Source organism: Geotrypetes seraphini, chromosome 4 (genome assembly GCF_902459505.1).
Source record: "Geotrypetes seraphini chromosome 4, aGeoSer1.1, whole genome shotgun sequence".
Classification (NCBI taxonomy): Eukaryota; Metazoa; Chordata; class Amphibia; order Gymnophiona; family Dermophiidae; genus Geotrypetes; species Geotrypetes seraphini.
Genome location: NC_047087.1, coordinates 167,861,338 through 167,880,349, shown reverse-complemented (window position 1 = coordinate 167,880,349; position 19,012 = coordinate 167,861,338). Strand labels below are relative to the sequence as shown.

General features: G+C 43.1%; 1 protein-coding gene across 4 annotated transcripts in view; it reads right to left on the bottom strand.

Moving 5' to 3' along the window:
• CTCF (CCCTC-binding factor) overlaps positions 1-19,012 on the bottom strand; it is a 336,042-nt gene that overhangs the window by 22,300 nt on the left and 294,730 nt on the right. For all 4 annotated transcript variants that reach the window (XM_033940988.1, XM_033940989.1, XM_033940990.1 and 1 more), the window contains one exon: positions 10,826-10,976. In XM_033940988.1, coding sequence (XP_033796879.1) covers positions 10,826-10,976 — 151 coding nt within the window. The remainder of the gene's footprint in view (positions 1-10,825; positions 10,977-19,012) is intronic.

Sequence of the window (19,012 nt, the reverse complement as noted above, 5' to 3'; positions counted from 1 at the left end):
GATGTGGTGGCAATATCTGAAACTTGGTTCACGGACTCACATGGATGGGATATGGCTATACCGGGCTACAATCTACTTCGTCAGGACAGAGAGGGCAGGTTAGGAGGGGGGGTAGCTCTATACATTAAAGAGGACATCAAAACCACCAGGATCACAGATGTCAAGTACACCGGGGAGTCCCTCTGTGTAAACCTGGCAAGAGGCAGAGAAAAATGCCTGTATCTAGGTGTGGTTTACAGACCCCCAAGACAACTGGAAGACATGGACGCAGAATTAATTGAAGACATAGAGAATGTCACTCTACGAGGAGAAGCTGTACTGCTAGGGGACTTCAATATGCCTGATGCAGACTGGAACTCATTTTCAGCGACAACCAGCGGCAGCAGGAGGCTCTTAACCTCCATAAAGGGAGCACGTCTCAAACAAATGGTAACGGAGCCCACTAGAGCCCAGGCGATCCTCGACCTGGTACTCACCAACGGGGAAAGCGTTTCAGAGGTCTCAGTAGGAGATACGCTAGCCTCCAGTGACCACAATATAGTATGGTTCAACCTGAGGAAAGGCTTCCCTAGATCAAACACGAAAACAAAGGTACTCAATTTCCGGGGCACAGACTTCGCACGCATGGGAGATTTCGTCCATCAGACGCTGCAGGACCAAGCGGAGACCGATGATGTAGAAGCTAAGTGGTTAACACTGAAATCAACCATACATGAAGCAACTAGCCGCTTCATAAAATCAGTAAATAAACGACAAAGAAACAATAAACCCCAATGGTTCACCGCGGAGATCTCGCACCTCATTAAGGAGAAGAAAAAAGCGCACGGAGAAAAGAGAGGCAAAAGTAGAATATAGGACCAGGTCTACAGCGGTCAAAATGGCAGTTAGGGAGGCAAAACTTCGAGTGGAAGAAATTCTGGCAAAAAACATTAAAAAGGGGGACAAATCCTTCTTCAGGTATATTAGTGACAGAAAAAGGAACACAGGCGGGATAGTACGCCTTAGAAAACCGGACGGAAGTTACGTGGAAGCAGATTCCGATAAAGCCGAACTACTGAATGAATACTTCTGCTCAGTCTTCACCTGTGAGGCACCGGGACACGGTCCCCAGTTGAAGGCAACACAAAGCACAGAAGACCCGTTTCAGAATTTTGAATTCACACCAGGTGAAGTTTACAGTGAACTGGCAAGACTCGAGGTGAACAAAGCCATGGGACCAGACAATTTGCACCCAAGAATGCTCAGAGAATTGAGCGATGTCCTGGTGAAACCGTTGAATGAGCTATTCAATCTCTCCCTAAGTAAGGGGAAAGTTCCCCTGGACTGGAAATTAGCTAATGTCGTTCCTCTGCATAAAAAGGGTTGCAGGGCAGAGGCTGTGAATTATAGACTGGTGAGTCTCACATCAATAGTGTGCAAACTCATGGAAACACTAATTAAAAGCAAATTGGACACGATCTTGAATGAAGGGAATCTTCGGGATCCCAGTCAGCATGGATTCACCAAGGGTAGGTCCTGCCAATCCAATCTCATCAGCTTCTTTGACTGGGTAACAAGAAAGTTGGACTTGGGAGAGTCTTTGGACGTCGTGTACCTGGACTTCAGGAAAGCTTTTGACAGTGTCCCACACCGCAGGCTGCTAAGCAAGATGGAATTGATGGGGTTAGGAGAGACACTAACTGCATGGGTCAATGATTGGCTGAGTGGCAGACTTCAGAGGGTGGTGGTTAATGGTACCCTCTCTAAAACATCGGAGGTGACCAGTGGAGTGCCGCAGGGCTCGGTCCTGGGTCCACTCCTTTTCAACATATTCATAGGGGATCTGACTCAAGGGCTTCAAGGTAAAATAACACTATTCGCCGATGACGCCAAACTATGTAATATAGTAAGTGAATGCAGTTTACAGAATTATATGGCGCAGGACCTGCTTACATTGGAAAGTTGGTCCTCAACCTGGCAGCTAGGCTTCAATGCTAAGAAATGTAAGGTCATGCACCTCGGAAGCGGAAATCCATGCAGGACGTACTTCTTGAACGGAGAAACTTTAACTAGGACTTCAGCAGAATGAGATTTAGGAGTAATCATCAGTGCAGACATGAAAACTGCCAATCAAGTGGAGAAGGCTTCATCTAAGGCAAGGCAGATATTGGGTTGTATCAATAGAAGTTTCGTCAGCCGAAAGCCTGAAGTCATAATGCCGTTGTACAGGGCCATGGTGAGACCTCATCTGGAGTACTGTGTGCAATTCTGGAGGCCACATTACAGTAAAGATGTGCGCAGAATTGAATCGGTTCAACAGACGGCCACCAGGATGATCTCGGGGCTCAAGGGTCTCTCGTACGAAGAGAGACTGAACAAATTGCAGCTCTACACTCTTGAGGAACGTAGGAAGAGGGGAGACATGATCAAAACATTTAAGTATCTCATGGGACGTGCCGAAGTGGAAGATGATATTTTCTTTCTCAAGGGACCCTCGGCCACAAGAGGGCACCCGCTCAAACTCAGGGGCGGAAAATTTCATGGCGACACCAGAAAGTATTTCTTCACAGAGAGAGTGGTTGATCATTGGAACAAGCTTCCAGTGCAGGTGATCGAGGCAGACAGCGTGCCAGACTTTAAGAATAAATGGGATACCCATGTGGGATCCCTACGAGGGTCAAGATAAGGAAATTGGGTCATTAGGGCATAGACAGGGGGTGGGTAAGCAGAGTGGGCAGACTTGATGGGCTGTAGCCCTTTTCTGCCGTCATCTTCTATGTTTCTATGTTTATACTTCTCCAAATGTTTAGCAGAGACGTGTTTGGACTTGTCAGAGGACTTACTCGAATGAGAGCATCAAGGAGAAGGCTTGGAAGAGCTGAGGCTAGAAGCAGTAGTCTTGGATGCATGCCAGGATGATGCCGAAGTCCAGGAGACAGCACCAAAGACCGAGTACTGGTACCAATATAAGAACATAAGAACATAAGAACTGCCATCTCCGGATCAGACCCATGGTCCATCGAGTCCGGCGATCCGCACACGCGGAGGCCCAGTCAGGTATACACCTGATGTAGTTTTACCACCCATATCCCTCTATGCCTCTCATAAGGAGATGTGCATCTAATTTGCCTTTGAATCCTAGCACAGTGGATTCCTTAATAACCTCCTGTGGAAGAGCATTCCAGGTGTTCACCACTCGCTGCGTAAAGCAGAACCTCCTGACATTTGTCCTGGACTTGTCCCCCCCTTAGCTTTAAACCATGTCCTCTTGTCCGTGTCACGTTGGACAGTGTAAATAATTTGTTTTTCTGCTCTATTTTATCGATGTCTTTCAGTATTTTGAACGTCTCTATCATGTCCCCTCGTAGCCTCCTCTTCTCAAGGGAGAACAGTCCTAGTTTCTTGAGTCGTTCCTCATATTCCAAGTTCTCCATACCTCTTATTAGCTTCGTTGCTCGTCTCTGCACCCTCTCCAGCAGTTTTATATCCCTCTTTAGTTTGGGAGACCAATGTTGGACACAGTATTCCAAGTGTGGTCTGACCATTGCTCTATAAAGCGGCATTATGACTTTCTCCGATCTGCTCATGATTCCTTTCTTTATCATTCCTAACATTCTGTTCGCTTTCTTTGCCGCTGCCGCGCATTGTGCCGACGGCTTCAGGGTCCTATCTATCAGTACACCCAGGTCCCTTTCTTGTTCGCTCTTACCCAGAGTTGCTCCTGACATTCTATACTCGTGTTCCTTATTCTTACTGCCTAAATGCATTACTTTGCATTTCTCCACGTTGAACTTCATCTGCCATTGCTCTGCCCATTTCTCTAACTGATACAAGTCGCTCTGGAGTTCTTCGCTATCTTTCTGCGTTCTGATTGTCCGGCATAGCTTTGTGTCGTCTGCAAACTTAATGATCTCACTGGATATTCCGTCTTCAAGGTCATTGATATAAATGTTAAATAGGATCGGCCCAAGTACCGAGCCCTGGGGCACACCACTAGTCACTTGCTCCCAGTCTGAGAACTTCCCATTTATGCCCACTCTCTGCTTCCTGTTTTCCAGCCATTTGCCTATCCACCTGTGTATATCTCCCTCTATTCCATGGCATTGTAGTTTCCTGAGAAGTCTTTCATGCGGAACTTTGTCGAATGCCTTCTGGAAGTCCAAATATATTATGTCCACCGGCATTCCACTATCAATTTGCTTGTTCACGGTCTCAAAAAATTGAAGCAAATTCGTTAAACATGATTTCCCTTTCCTGAACCCATGTTGACTGGGTTTCAGCAAATCGTGTATATCTAAGTGCCGGACTATGCTATCCTTGATCAGCGCTTCAACCATCTTTCCAGGGACAGACGTAAGGCTCACAGGTCTGTAGTTGCCCGGTTCTCCTCTTGATCCCTTTTTGAAAATTGGCGTGACGTTCGCTATCTTCCAGTCATCTGGTATCTGTCCAGTTCTGATTGTCAGATTGGCGAGTTTTTGCAATAACTCTCCGATTTCAACCTTCAATTCCTTTAGGACTCTCGGGTGAATTCCATCCGGTCCAGGGGATTTGTCACTTTTAAGTTTGTCGATCTGGTAGTATATCTGTTCCAAATCTACTTCAACTGTGGTGAGGCTGTCTTCTATTACTCCACTAAACACTTTCACAGCTTCTGGTATTTTTGCGGTATCCTCCTCTGTAAAGACGGACGCAAAGAAGGAATTTAGTTTGTCCGCAATTTGTTTATCTTCCTTAATGTACCCTTTTCTTCCCTGATCGTCCAGGGGTCCCACCGCCTCTTTTGCGGGTTTTTTTCCTTTCACGTATCTAAAGAAGGGCTTGAAGTTTTTGGCCTCTTGCGCTATTTTTTCTTCATAGTCCTTTTTGGCATCCCTCACCGCCCTGTGACATTTCTTCTGATCGTCTTTATGTTTGTTCCATGCTTCGGTTGTTTTCATGTGTTTCCATTTTTTGAAAGAGTCCTTCTTTTCTTGTATGGTTTCCCTCACCTGTCTGGTAAGCCATGCTGGTTCTCCCTTACCCTTTGTTCTCCTTTCTTTGGAGATCCTCGGAATGTATAGGTTTTGTGCTTCTGTGATAGTAGTTTTCAGTAGGGACCATGCCTGCTCTACTGTTTCAAGTTTATCCACCTTTTTTTGAGTCGTTGTTTCACCATGGCTCTCATGCAATCGTATTTGCCCTTTTTAAAGTTAAAGGTTTTGGTTAAGGTTTTGGCACTTTTTCTATTCCCGATGTCAAGCTTAAAGATGATCACATTGTGATCGCTCGTCCCCAGCGGTGCCGTAACTTCTACTTCTTTTGTCGGTCCCGTGAGGCCATTTAGCACCAAGTCCAGGGTGGCGTTGCCTCTTGTCGGCTCTTTTACCATTTGTTCCAGGAAGCAATCCCCTAGCGCCTCCAGGAACTTGACCTCATTGCCGCAGTTGGAGGTTCCTAGTTTCCAGTCTATCCTCGGGAAATTGAAGTCTCCCAATATTATTACATTGCCCGTCTTGCATTCTCGTTTGATTTCCTCTATCATTTCAGAGTCAGTTTCATCCGCCTGTCCCGGGGGACGATAGAAAAGGCCAATTTTCGTGTCTGCACTGTTTTGGCCAGGAATCTTGACCCAGAGGGACTCTAGCTTCTCTTTCGTTTCCGTCGTTGCCACTTCAACAGATTCTACTCCTTCCTGAACATATAGGGCAATACCTCCACCTTTCTGCCCTACTCGATCTCTTCTATATAGTTTGTATCCCTGAAGTACTGTGTCCCATTTGTTTTCTTCATTCCACCATGTTTCTGTTATGCCAATGATTTCCAACTTATCATTTCTTGCTATTGTCTCTAGTTCCCCCATTTTGTTTCCTAGACTTCTAGCATTGGTATACATACATTTGAGTTCTCTTCGAGTTACTTTTTTGGACTTTCTGCTCTTTGCTGTCCCTACTGTTTCTTTCACGGTCTCCTTAACCGCTCCAGTGTTGTCTCCCTTATTTGCTGTGCGGTCATCCCCTCCTGTGTCTGAGTTGTCCCTTCCTGCCTTGTCTTCCTTATTTGCTGTGAGTTCGTCCTCTCCTGTGTATGAGTAGTAGCCCATTGATCCTTCATCGGGGCATCCTGTTGTCCGTACCATCGACTGGTGGTCGACTGTCGGCTTTCCCCTATTTATTAGTTTAAAGCCTTCTCGATGGCCCTCTTCAAGTTGCTCGCCAATACTCTTGCTCCTTCCTTGTTGAGGTGTAATCCGTCCTTTCTGTAGTACTTGCTTTTTCCCCAGAACGCCCTCCAGTTGCGCACGAAGTCAAAGCCTTCTTCTTCGCATCATCGTCTCATCCAGGCGTTAATAGCTTGCAATTCCCCTTGTCTCTTTCCATCCGCTCTTGGTACTGGGAGGATCTCGGAGAAGGCCACCCTCACCTCCCTGATCTTCAGCAATCTTCCAAGTGAGCGGAGCTGGCCCTTCATCTCTTCCCTGTCATACTTCCGTCCGCTCACATCATTTGTTCCCACGTGGATGAGCACAGCAGTATCCTCTCCCCCTGCGCTCCAGGCTCCAGGCAGACAGGTGACGATTCTGTCCTCTCTTCCTCCTGCGGTGTGGCTGTCCACGTGACGTATAATGGAGTCACCTACGATGATCCCCATCTTCTTTATTCGAGGGTTCCTTGGGGGTCGTAAGTCCACGTCTACGGTATAGGCCCTGGTATTGATACGCTCAGGCTGGGCCGGTATCGGCAGAGACGATGTTGGAGTCAGAAGATATCTGTGGCATTGTCGCCGGTACCATCGGCGTCACTACTTGCTCCACAGAAGGCACTGGTACCCGTGGCTTTGATGCTGGTACCATTGGTATCACGACCCGCTTCGAAGAGGATGACTCTGAAGAGGAGACACTCCTAGATTTTGAAGCGAGTTGCAAAAAGGATCTCATTTGGCTCGCATGACTGGACTCTATGCCTTAATGGCCGACACCACCTGGGAGACTAGTGACTTCCTTGCTGGCTTACCTGAAGAAGCGAGAGGTTGTGACTCCGGAGTAGAAGATCTCAACGCCTTGGATGACGGTGCCTTCACTGGAAGCGCTGTAGAATGCTGCACCTTTACCAGCGGTGTCACGGAATGCTGTGCCTTCACTTCTGGTGCCTTTGAAGTCGGTGTCTTGGAAGTTGAAGGAGACGAGTGAACTTCATCCATTGCGGCACTGAAAAGTTGTTTTTGTTGAAGGCAGCGGCTTTTGAAGGTACGCTTTTTTAAGCATTGTATACACCAACTGTGCGGGTCTGTCACCGAAATGGTTCGTTGGTACCTACTGCACTTCTTAAAACCAGTTAATGGTTGGGACATGAATTTAGGAACAACCGCCTTAGCCAAATCGAATGCAAGAGGCTGAGGAGGGAGAAAAGGCCCTGCCATGGATAGCAAGATAGCAAGAAAGACTCTACTTCTTTCTTTTTTTTTTTTTTTAAAAAAAAAAGAAAAATATAATCAAAAAAAGACAAAAATAAGCACGAACAGGAAGGCTAGCACAAAAAAGTTAATGAATGTTCAATGGCGCGACTGAACAGCTCCATGAAAAACATTGAACTGAGGAGCCGCGCGCTTATGTCAGGCGGGAAGGCACTCGCAAATGCATGATGCAGTCGGTTGCAAACTTTCTAAAGTTCTTAAAGTGGTGATACACTTGGGACCTTCTGTACTGGGGCTCTGTGGATGACGTCACCCACATGTGAGAATATGCTGCCTGCTTGTCCTGGGATAAGACAGTGGTACAGCAGATATCGACCCCCAAAGTCCCTCTAGGTCTTGAAAATACCATCTCGCATGCAAGCAGTGCATGAATCTCTAAGATCTTCTGGATGTCTTGCTACATCCACATTGATGGTACTGAAGCTGCAGCCTTTCAATGATCAAAAAGAGCACTCCATTTGCTCATTCAATCTCATGAGCTGTTTCTTAAGTTGCCATCAACAGAAACTTAGGGAATGCAACAGATGTGGTCATATAGTTTATTTAAACTTAACATACTGCCTTTCACTAACTACTCCTGAGCCACCTAGGAAATACTGAAAGCGAGGTTTTGGGTCCTTGAAAGTTATTTATTTATTTATTTAGATTTTTATCCCGTCCTCCCAGTAGTTCAGAACGGTTTACAAGTAAACATTCACAATGGAGTGAATTGGACATACAAGATTATACAGTAGATTTAAATACTTGGACATACGAGACTGTGCAGCAGTGTAAATATAGGGACTATACAGCAAATTAAGAACAGTAGTTTAAATATAAGTAGTTTAGTTTAGATACAAGTTATTTGAGTAGGCTGAGAGTGGACTATACAGAAATTTTTGCAGAAGATTAGAATGGAGAAAGAAGGGTAGAGGTGGGGTTTAAGAGGTTGGGTGTAGACTGAGGGTGACCTTTAGTTGAAGAGGAGGGTCTTTACCATTTTCCGGAATGCATCCCCTCCAATTCTGAGGAGGCCAAATGGTCTTCATATCGGGGCCACTTTAAGGACCTTGGCACCCTTCATCTAGATTTTGGCATCAAAGTCGAGGACAAATCCACCCTTTTATTTACATGGAAGATGACCAATCCCAATGACCTTTATTGATGTTAAGGGTGAACAGTGTACTCTCAATGCCCATGCATCTCCAATGCCCGATACAGGACCCATGAAGACTAATGCTTTCAATTTCTAAATAAATGGACAAGATTTCTTAGTGCCAAAAATGAATCCACACTTATTCTCTCAAACAAAAAAAATCTCTCTTGGCCAGTTGTGCTCACAGTTTACAAAAAGAGGTATCATGGTCAGGCTCCAGGCATTGTAAGTACCAGCTATGGGGGTGTCTGTAGTAGAATGGTTCTGTTGCAAGGAGTGCACATTTTTAAGATGTTGGAAGCTAGTTTTTTCTGGAACATCTTGTCTGTTAAAACGGTGAAATCAAAAAGATTCAATTCTTAATACAAATTCCCCAACCAGAAGCCTGAGATCCTCAGACTATGCAAAAAAACACAAAGGAAAACTAAAAAAAATGCCTAGAAAAACCTAGCTAAGATGCTAAAGGGAAGAAAAATACAATGTAACAGCATCAACTGTTAAAATACAATTAAGCATACCCATGCCCCCCCCCCCAATTATCTTAAGCTAAACTCTGAAGCAGCACATCTCAACTGGCTCTACGGAAAGATTAAAATTGAAGTGATGCTTTGCATTAGCACCAGGTAGAAGTGGCATGGATGCAAGAAGTCATTCAAAAGCTTTTCAAAGAAACAGGTGGGCTAGAAATGTTTTAAATAATAGTACATGCAACCTAAAGAAACTTCCCCAAAGAGTCTGTCCGTAATGTCATCCATACTGTAAGGATCTGTTATCTTACTGACCTCAAAGGGTTATTACTTATGCTTTTACCACTTCAGTCCCAGCTGTGGGTTAGAAGGAACAACGAAGGAGGTAGATACAATCAATTCAAATCGATTTTTTTTTTTTTTAAATCGGCCTTGCCGATTCGGTGACCAACCCTCCTCCCAGGACAAAATGTTTATTGAGCTAAGTCTGCTAACCCAGGGTTTCTCACTGCTTGTTGTGGGTAAGCGGGCTGATTGGCTGGCCCGAACCTTCTCTCCAATGTCAGAATTAACGTTGTGGGAAGGCTTATCGGCTGGCGGCGTGCAATTGCTGCATGCTGGTCCTTACCTTCCTGGAGTTGCGGCGAGCGGTGGACCGGGGGGTAGAGGAGGAGGAATCAACAGAGGGTAGGCAGGCTTCAGCGCGGCAGGGAGGGAGGGAGGAAGGCAGGCTTCGGAGCGGCAGGGAAGGAAGAAGGAAGGAAGCACTAACTTACATTGGATGGAAGGAAGGAAGGAGGGAAGGGAGGAAGGGGACACTAACTTACATAGTAAGGAAGGAGGGAGGGAAGCAAGGAGGCAGGGAAGAGGTCACCATGGGAGGGAGGGGACACTAGCTTACATATGAAGGAAGGGGGCACTAAATTTGGACATAGAAAGGAAGGAGGGAGAGAACAGAAAGAGACAATTGTTGGGCCTGAGTGAAGAAAGAAAAAGATTGGATGCATAGTCAGAAGGAAATACAATTATAGACTCATGAAATCACCAGACAACAAAGGTAGGAAAAATGATTTTATGTTCTGTTTTGTGAATACAATATGTCAGATTTGAAATGTGTATCCTGCCAGAGCTGGTGTTAGACCGTGAACATGAGCTCGGATTTAACAGAAAGAGGAAAAGTCTTTTTTGTTTGTTTAGTTTATACCACAGCGCCAGTGTGGGTAGGAGAGGAAAATGGGGGTGAAATGGCTATAAAATAAACCCACCAGGATGTTTGGAAAAAAACACCCAATTGGGCAGGAAAATCGAATTGAAATTTTTTTTCCCTGAATTGGGCAGCTCTAGTAAATACAGATAGGAAAGGAGGACAGGAAAAGGCTTGCAGGACAAAGGAAAGAGAATAGGCTATAGAAAGGATGAAAAAAAGAAATAGAAGAATAGATTGGCAGAGGAAGAGAAGACAGGCTGGAAGAGGAAGAAAGGTGGCAAGATCAAGAACAGAAGAAAGTGGCATATAAAGGGAATACAGAGAGAGAGAGAGAGAGTGAAAGAAAGCAAAGTTTCATATAAAAAAAGAGAATTTGCACGAAGGCTGGAGGCAATAAGAAAATGAAAAAAAAAAAAAAAAGCTTAAGACTAAAGAAAGAGTAAGGTAGGATATTTATCAAGAAAGCAAGATACAAGGAGGCTAAAAAATGGAGATTTTAGCAATGGGTTGAAAACTGATAAACACCAGAGAGGCAGGATTAGTCATGCAACTATATTTTCTGCTTGCTTCCCCATATGTCCTTACCACTATCTGAGGAATCCTCTTTCTTGGAGCGCATCTTTCTCTTTCGCCCACGTTTGCTCTTCTTGGTTGATGGTTCCTGTCCTTCGCCTCCATTCTCTCCATCTGTGCCATCAGGACCAGTACAGTTCTCAGAGTGTCTAGCCATGGTATTCTAAAAATAGCATGTGGAAAAGCAAAATTCATGAAAGGATCTTTTAGGTGACCAAAAAAATAATGAAAACCAAACTCTGGGGGGGGGGGGTTGTCATCAATGGGTGCTAAGTGCTAAAGAAGCCTATATTCCTATGGGTGTCTTTAGCATTTAGAGCACAATAATGCAGTAGCACTTGTTAACAAATTCTCCCCTTAGTGATCATTATAAAGGACTAGCAATTATTTCATGAATACAGGTTCAGAAAGAACTGCATGGGGTTTGACCCATTCTCTCCATACAGTAAACTGTATACACAAGCTTTATGAATCCGATAAAAAAAGCATATGAGGTACATAAAACAATTAAATAAAAATACAAAGATATGAAAACAAATTGAAAGCAAACTGGTCATATAACATTCATTTATTACAAAGAAAATAAATCAAGTCATAAAGGGCTGGATTCTGCAACCATCACCGGTATCAGCCAGCGCCTCCAAAACCAGCACCGGTTGCGTGTCAATCATGTACCAGTGTCGGCTACCGATTCATGACCACATGTAAAGTAGACGCTGGAAATGTAGGCCAGGATTTTACTGGTCTACATTTCCAGCGCCTACTTTACATGAGAATCGCATCCACAAGGGCTCCTACTGACGTCTACAGTCACTTCTGGTGCAAGCCATGCCCATTTTGATCGCAGGCACTTCTGTGAACAGGACATTGGCTACCTGTTCTGTAAGCAACGGCAGGCACCTACATTTTTTAAAATTTAGCTTTTAATTGGTTTTAAATGACACAATCAGTTACCACATCGTTTATCACCAATTAAACCAATTAAATTAGGTGGCAGTAAGATACCTACTGCTGCCTTACCTTTGGTGTTGCTACGAGAATCAGGGCCAAAATGTATAAACATCAGCATGAAGAAAATTTAAAACTCTCCTGGTAGTTTAAGAACAATTTGGGTGAATCTCCTAATAAAAGCAATTAATAAATCCAGCTAAATAAATAAAATTTTAGTGGCTACCTGACATAGTTATATTCCTTAACTGAACATCATCTATATCTTTTTCAGGAAGCCATTTTTTTTTTTTTTTTTTTTTTTGCTATATACCTTTTTGGCTCCTATTTTCTTAGAGCTTCATGATTTTTGAAATAGTATTTACTTTTTTTATGTTTTTTTTCCAAATTAGTGTACATGATCTACAAATAATCTCTCTTGGGTTTAGCTAGAATAATTATGGGTAGAAACAAATTATTTTATCTTTCTGATTTACCTTCCAAAGGAGGCATTTTATGAGCAATTTTAGTAACTGCCTATAATTTGTGTATTTATTATTGTTTTTAATATATCTTTTGGCATGTTCTTGGTTCATTTATTTATTTTAGTGCTGATAGAAGTACATAGCAAAGATACTTACCTGTGTTCAGGTGTTCTTTGAGAACAGCAAGTATATATATTCTCACATATGTGGGTAACATCTGTCCATACAGGTTCCATGAATGACACCAAATGTACTATTACTTTAAATTTTAAGGTGCTGCTTGTACTGCACACATGCCGGTGCTTTCCCACCTAACATCAGCTTGCAGAACCTGCAGTTTAATAATAAATCTAAGAAGCCAACTAGGGGAGGTAGGCGGGTTGTCAGAATATATACTTGTCCTCGGAGAACACCTGAACATAGGTAAGTATCTTTGCTTTCTCCAAGAACAAACAGGTATAATATTCTCACATGCAAGACTCCCAAGCAGCCAGGGTTATGACTCTGGAAGAGGGTCAAAACTGAATATACATGAGCATGGCAAAACGAAGAGGGTTGGTGGGAAAGTTGGCACTCAGGAAGTAAACTCATTTTGAAGAACTGCTTGTCCAAACCAACTGTCTTTTCTGGAGTTTTACTCTAAATAGTGTGAGGTGAAGGTGTAAGTTGAGGACCACATGGCTGCTTTGCAGATGTCCTCAACAGATGTAGAGTGGAAGTAAGCTACTTATGGGGCTGAAGGATTCTGCTGAGTTTGTCTGCCAAAATTTTGCTTCCCTGCTAGATAAACTGCTCTGAGGAGAATTCCATATCCAAATCTGAATCGCTTCCATGCAGAAAGGGTGAGCTCCTATGTCTCCCTGTTTGTTTAGATAGAACATAGAAACCTGATTGTCTGTTTTGATAAGAATTATCTGATGATGAAAACGGTCTTGGATTGTTTGGAGAGCTTTGCGAATTGCAAAGAGCTCTAGGAGACTGATGTGGAGAGTTTTCTCGTGAGAAAATCAGACTCCAAGTGTGAAAAATAATAACAACAACTTTATTTTTCTATACCGCCATAGTCAAGCGACTTCTAGGTGGTTCACATTGAAAGAAGGCTGGACAGTCAGCGAATAACAGGAAGCATAAATAGAAAAGTTACATACTAATTGGAGTTCCATGGGTAAAGAATACATGAAAATTGGAGTTACCTGAGAGATTGAATTAGTGTTTACAGCAGGGAATATCATAGTGAGAGAGGGTAATCTGTTTAGTCAATGAATTTGTCAAATAGGGCAGTTTTAATTGATTTCTGGAATGCGTTGTAGGTCAGTTTGGGTTAGTTTCTCAGCCATTCTTGCTGTCTATTTGCTTGGAACATGAAGGGTCTATCCAGGAAGGATTTGTATCTGCAGCCTGTGATCTTTGGGTATGCAAAGATATTTTTGTTTCTGGCTGTTCGTGTGGGGTTGTGCAGAATGAAGTGTGTTTGCAGGTAGGAGGGTGTTAGACCCCAGACTTGTTTGAAACAGATACATGCAAATTTGAATAGTATTCGCACTTCCATTGGTAGCCAGTGCAGTTTTTATAGTAGGGGCTAATGTGGTCTTTTTTTCTCAGTCCAAAGATTAAGTGAACAGCAGTGTTTTGTACTAATCTCAATTTTTTTACTGTTTTTTGTGGGATACCCAGGTAGACAATGTTGCAGTAGTCTAGGATGGATAGGATCAGCGATTGCACCAGCAACCTGAAGGATGTTGTGTCGAAGTATTTTTTAATAGTCCTTAGCTTCCACAGTGTGTAAAAACATTTTTTCACCAGTAAGTTTGTGTGGTCAGCCATGGTTAGGTGTGTATCTAGTGTGATACCCAGTATTTTTATGGTACCGGATATTGGATATTCGTGGTTGTTTATTTTTAAAGATGTTCTCGTAATTTTGTCATTGGGGCTTGCCAAAAAGACTTTTGTTTTCTCTGTGTTTAGTTTCAGTTTGAAGTTGGTGGTCCATTTTTCGATTTCTGTCATTGTTTTTGAGAGGTTGTCTATAATTTCATTTGTGATGTCATTTAAGGGGATTAAAATGGTTATGTCGTCTGCATATATGTAGTGCTTTAAGTTTAGTTTATGTAGATGGTGACCTAAGGATGTGATGTAGATGTTGAACAGTGTGGGCGATAGAGGGGAGCCTTGGGGCACACCCGACAGGTTTTTCCATGGGCTGGAGTAATTTCCATTGCTGGTTACTCGGTAGTAGTGCTGCCCAATTTCCGATTCAAATCGATTCACTGATTCACTTTAGGTGAATCGATTTAAATCGATTTGTTTTTCTAAAAAAATCGGCCTGGACGATTCGGTGGGGGAGTGTCAGTCAGGAAGTGCTGCAGCGCTTAGGCGCTCTTTGCAGCGTCCTCCGGCTTCCCCCGTGGGCTCCCGGTCTTATCTTTACCTAATTACAGGATCACTACAGCAGCACATTACATTACATTAGGGATTTCTATTCCGCCATTACCTTGCGGTTCAATTAGTGCTCTTGTAACAGTAAGTGCCTGAGTTTGTGCATGTCCTGTTCGTATAGCTTATAGTTTTATTAGTATTTTTCCTTAACGCTTTTACTTCATGCGGCTTCATTTGTGTTTTAGTAATTTATTGTCTTTGTTTTGTTTGTTCAAGAGACTATTTTGCCTTACATTATGTTTCTCTAAGTTTGAGCACCTTTATGCCTGTAATTAAATACGATCTTCCAAAGTCTTCTGATATATTATGATTTACTTGAAAATTATATTGTTAATCCTTTCAAATGTCACTTTTCATTTCTCTTCATACAGTCTTATATTCTGGTTATGGGATATGACCTCAGTGGCTACTTCTGTACAGAATAAATCTGTTCAAAGTGTAGCTAGCCTCCTCATTGGTCTTATCCCCCTGCCTACCACTCAAATCTATTTCAAAAGTGGTAGGCAGGGGGATAAGACCAATGAGGAGGCTAGCTATACTGAAATTCTGTACTTTCAACAGATTTATTCTGTACAGAAGTAGCCACTGAGGTCATATCCCATAACCAGAATATAAGACTGTATGAAGAGAAATGAAAAGTGACATTTGAAAGGATTAACAATATAATTTTCAAGTAAATCATAATATATCAGAAGACTTTGGAAGATCGTTGATGTTAAAGAAACTCCTTGATAATATATAATGAGGATATAGTAAGTAGATGGTGAATTATTTAGTTCCTCATATAAATTGAGAAAGATATTTGCCAAATATTGGATGTGTAATTAAATACTTTCATTCTCTGGGGTCTGGGCACATAGTATTGGTTCAGACTGTAGAAAGGCTGTGGTCTCGTCACTAAAAGAAAGGCATGGTACTTTTAGATTTTTATTCCATCTTAGTATTTTTATTAAGTGCTCCAGTATTTTGAGCGCTGTAGTTCGATCATGCATCGTTTTGTTAATTTCATTTGATGAAGTGTGCCAGCATTAGTAAGTGCTCAAGTTGTCTTTTAAAGTTAAATTAGCACTTGTCTGTAACCTTTTGGCTTGCTTTATAAAATAAACCCACCAGGATGTTTGGAAAAAAAACAAAAAAACCCACAACAACAAAAACACCCAATTGGACAGGAAAATCGATTCAATAGGCTGAATCGAATCAAATTTTTTTTTCCTTAATCGGGCAGCACTACTACTACTCGGTAGGATCTGTTTGTTAGGAATTCTTGGAACCATTTCTTTACCTTTCCCGAGATTCCCATTGCATCAAGGCACAGTAGCATGATTTCATGGTCTACCAGGTTGAACGCACTGCTGAGGTCTAGTTGTAAGGATCAGTGCACTTTTGCCTTTGCTAAAAAGATCATAAAGGTGGTTTAGTATGGAGGCTATGACAGTTTCTGTGTTGTATCCTTTCCTGAATCCTGATTGGTGTTTACTAAGGATGTTAAATTTATCTAGATAGTTTACTAGTTGTAGATTGACCAATCCTTCCTGTAGCTTTGTGAAAAGGGAAATGCTTGCTATGGGTCTGTAATTGGATGTCAGTGCTATAGAGGTTTTCTGATCTTTGGGGATAGGAGTGATCAGTATGTGTCCCATGTCCTTGTTTAATGTTCCGTTTGTAAGGGCAGTTATTAGCCATGTAAATAGCTCCTTTTTGAAGTGTGGTGGGGCAACTGTCATGATTTTGTGGGGACATGCGTCAAGTAGACAGTTTGATTTGGTGTATTTATTGAATAAATTTAGGAAATGATGCCAGTTTGGGAACTTTAAGTGGTCCCAGATCATGTCTGCTCTGGAGTTTTGGTCATGGGGTTTGAGATAGGGAAGTGTATTTGTTGTGGGTGTGGGTAGAGTTGCTCTTAGATATGTGATTTTATTTAAAAAAAAAGTTGGCTAGGGTTTGGGCAGATGGGATGCACTCATCCTTTTTCAGGATTCGTGTTGTATCTGTTAACATTTTTACTAGTTTGAACAATTCTTTACTGTTTATTTTTGTAGTACTTATTTTTTGTGCATAATGCTTTGTGTGTTTTTCTTTGATCAAGATGTGCTATCCAGCCTAGCACTGAGGCATCTGTGATGAGAAGTTTCTGATGAGGAAGGGGCTGGAAGGAGAATCCTCGGGTGAGGTTGGATGGAAGCATTCACCACTGAAGAGAGTGAAGAAGGTCTGTGGTGACTTGAATTGAAACAGAGAACCAATAGCCTGAGACCACTGGGTCAAAAGAGTCCACTGCAAAATTCTGAAGACGTGCAGTCATGTGGACTCTTGTGGCCACATGACCAAGAAGTCGTAGCATATGACACATCATTATGCATGGGAATGAGGGTGAAGGAGATTGTTGGCTCTGGTGAGATAGAAAAGCTCAACCCTGAGTAGTATCCAAGAGAGCTCCTATAAACGGTTCATAGACAGTAACGCGGAAGACAAAGGCACGCGCCGACAACCGAGCGCAAGATGGAGGCGCACGCCGAAGAAAAAGACTGTTTTTAGGGGCTGCGATGGGGGGTTTTGTTGGGGAGCCCCCCCCACTTTACTTAATACATATCACGACGGCGTTGTGGGGGGCTTGGGGGGTTGTAACCCCCCACATTTTAGTGAAAACGTAACTTTTTCCCTAAAAACAGGGGAAAAGTTAAGTTTTCAGTAAAATGTGGGGGGTTACAACCCCCCACAACACAGCGCGATCTGTATTAAGTAAAGTGGGGGGGTTCCCCCCCACATCCCCCGTCGTAGCCCCTAAAAACAGTCTTATTCTTTGGCGCGCGCCTCCACGCTGCGCTCAGTTGTCTGCTCGCGCCTTTGTCCCGGAGCGCTTTTGACCTGACACCCCTATAAACTCCAAGGACTGCGTTAGCTAAATATGTGATTTCTGCTACTGTAAACCCCAGGAGCTCCAGAAGACAAACTGTTGATTTGATGGCAACATATGGGAAACATGTGAAACCAATACATATACTCTCAGGAAAAGGGTCAGTTAAACTCCAATAATATTACCTCTAAATCAGAACCCCATATTGACAACAAACCTCCCCTCTGCAACACTAACAGGCTTTAATTTCACACACACACACAAGCTAATCACACAACAGGTAGTAACAGGGAAAAAGAAAGGAAAGAAAGGTGGAGAAAAAGCCTCAGTTCAGCTTCATCTGGCAAAAAACTCCACCTTTCAAGGCTAACCTTGTACTCCAAAATATAGAACCAGTAGAAAAAGCTCTATGGTAGCCTGCAGGGAGATGTTACAAAACACACCGGGACACAGAGCCCTCAGTTGTGAAAAAATGGGTAAATCAGCACTGTAGAAAAGTAATCCAGGATTCAGCGTGGAACACAGAAAAAGAAGAGAACAACTTAGCTGCTTCGGCATCCAGGATCTCTCAGTCATAGAAACATAGAAGATGACGGCAGAAAAGGGCTACCGCCCATCAAGTCTGCCCACTCTGCTTACCCACCCCCTGTCTAAGCCCTAATGACCCAGTTTCCTTATCTTGACCCTCGCAGGGATCCCACATAGGCATCCCATTTATTCTTAAAATCTGGCATGCTGTCTGCCTCGATCACCTGCACTGGAAGCTTGTTCCAATGATCAACCACTCTCTCTGTGAAGAAATACTTTCTGGTATCGCCATGAAATTTTCCGCCCCTGAGTTTGAGCGGGTGCCCTCTTGTGGCCGAGGGTCCCTTGAGAAAGAAAATATCATCTTCCACTTCGGCACGTCCCGTGAGATACTTAAATGTTTCGATCATGTCTCCCCTCTCCCTACGTTCCTCGATAGTGTAGAGCTGCAATTTGTTCAGTCTCTCTTCGTACGAGAGACCCTTAAGCCCCGAGATCATCCTGGTGGCCGTCCGCTGAACCGATTCAATTCTGCGCAAATCTTTACTGTAATGTGGCCTCCAGAATTGCACACAGTACTCCAGATGAGGTCTCACCAGATGAGGTACAATGGCATTATGACTTCAGGCTTTCGGCTGACGAAACTTCTATTGATACAACCCAACATCTGCCTTGCCTTAAATGAAGCCTTCTCCACTTGATTGGCAGTTTTCATGTCTGCACTAATGATTACTCCTAAATCTCGTTCTGCTGAAGTCCTAGTTAAAGTTTCTCCGTTCAAGAAGTACGTCTTGCATGGATTTTCGCTTCCGAGGTGCATGACCTTACATTTCTTAGCATTGAAGCCTAGCTGCCAGGTTGAGGACCAACTTTCCAATGTAAGCAGGTCCTGCGCCATATAATTCTGTAAACCGCATTCACTTACTATATTACATAGTTTGACGTCATCGGCGAATAGTGTTAGCC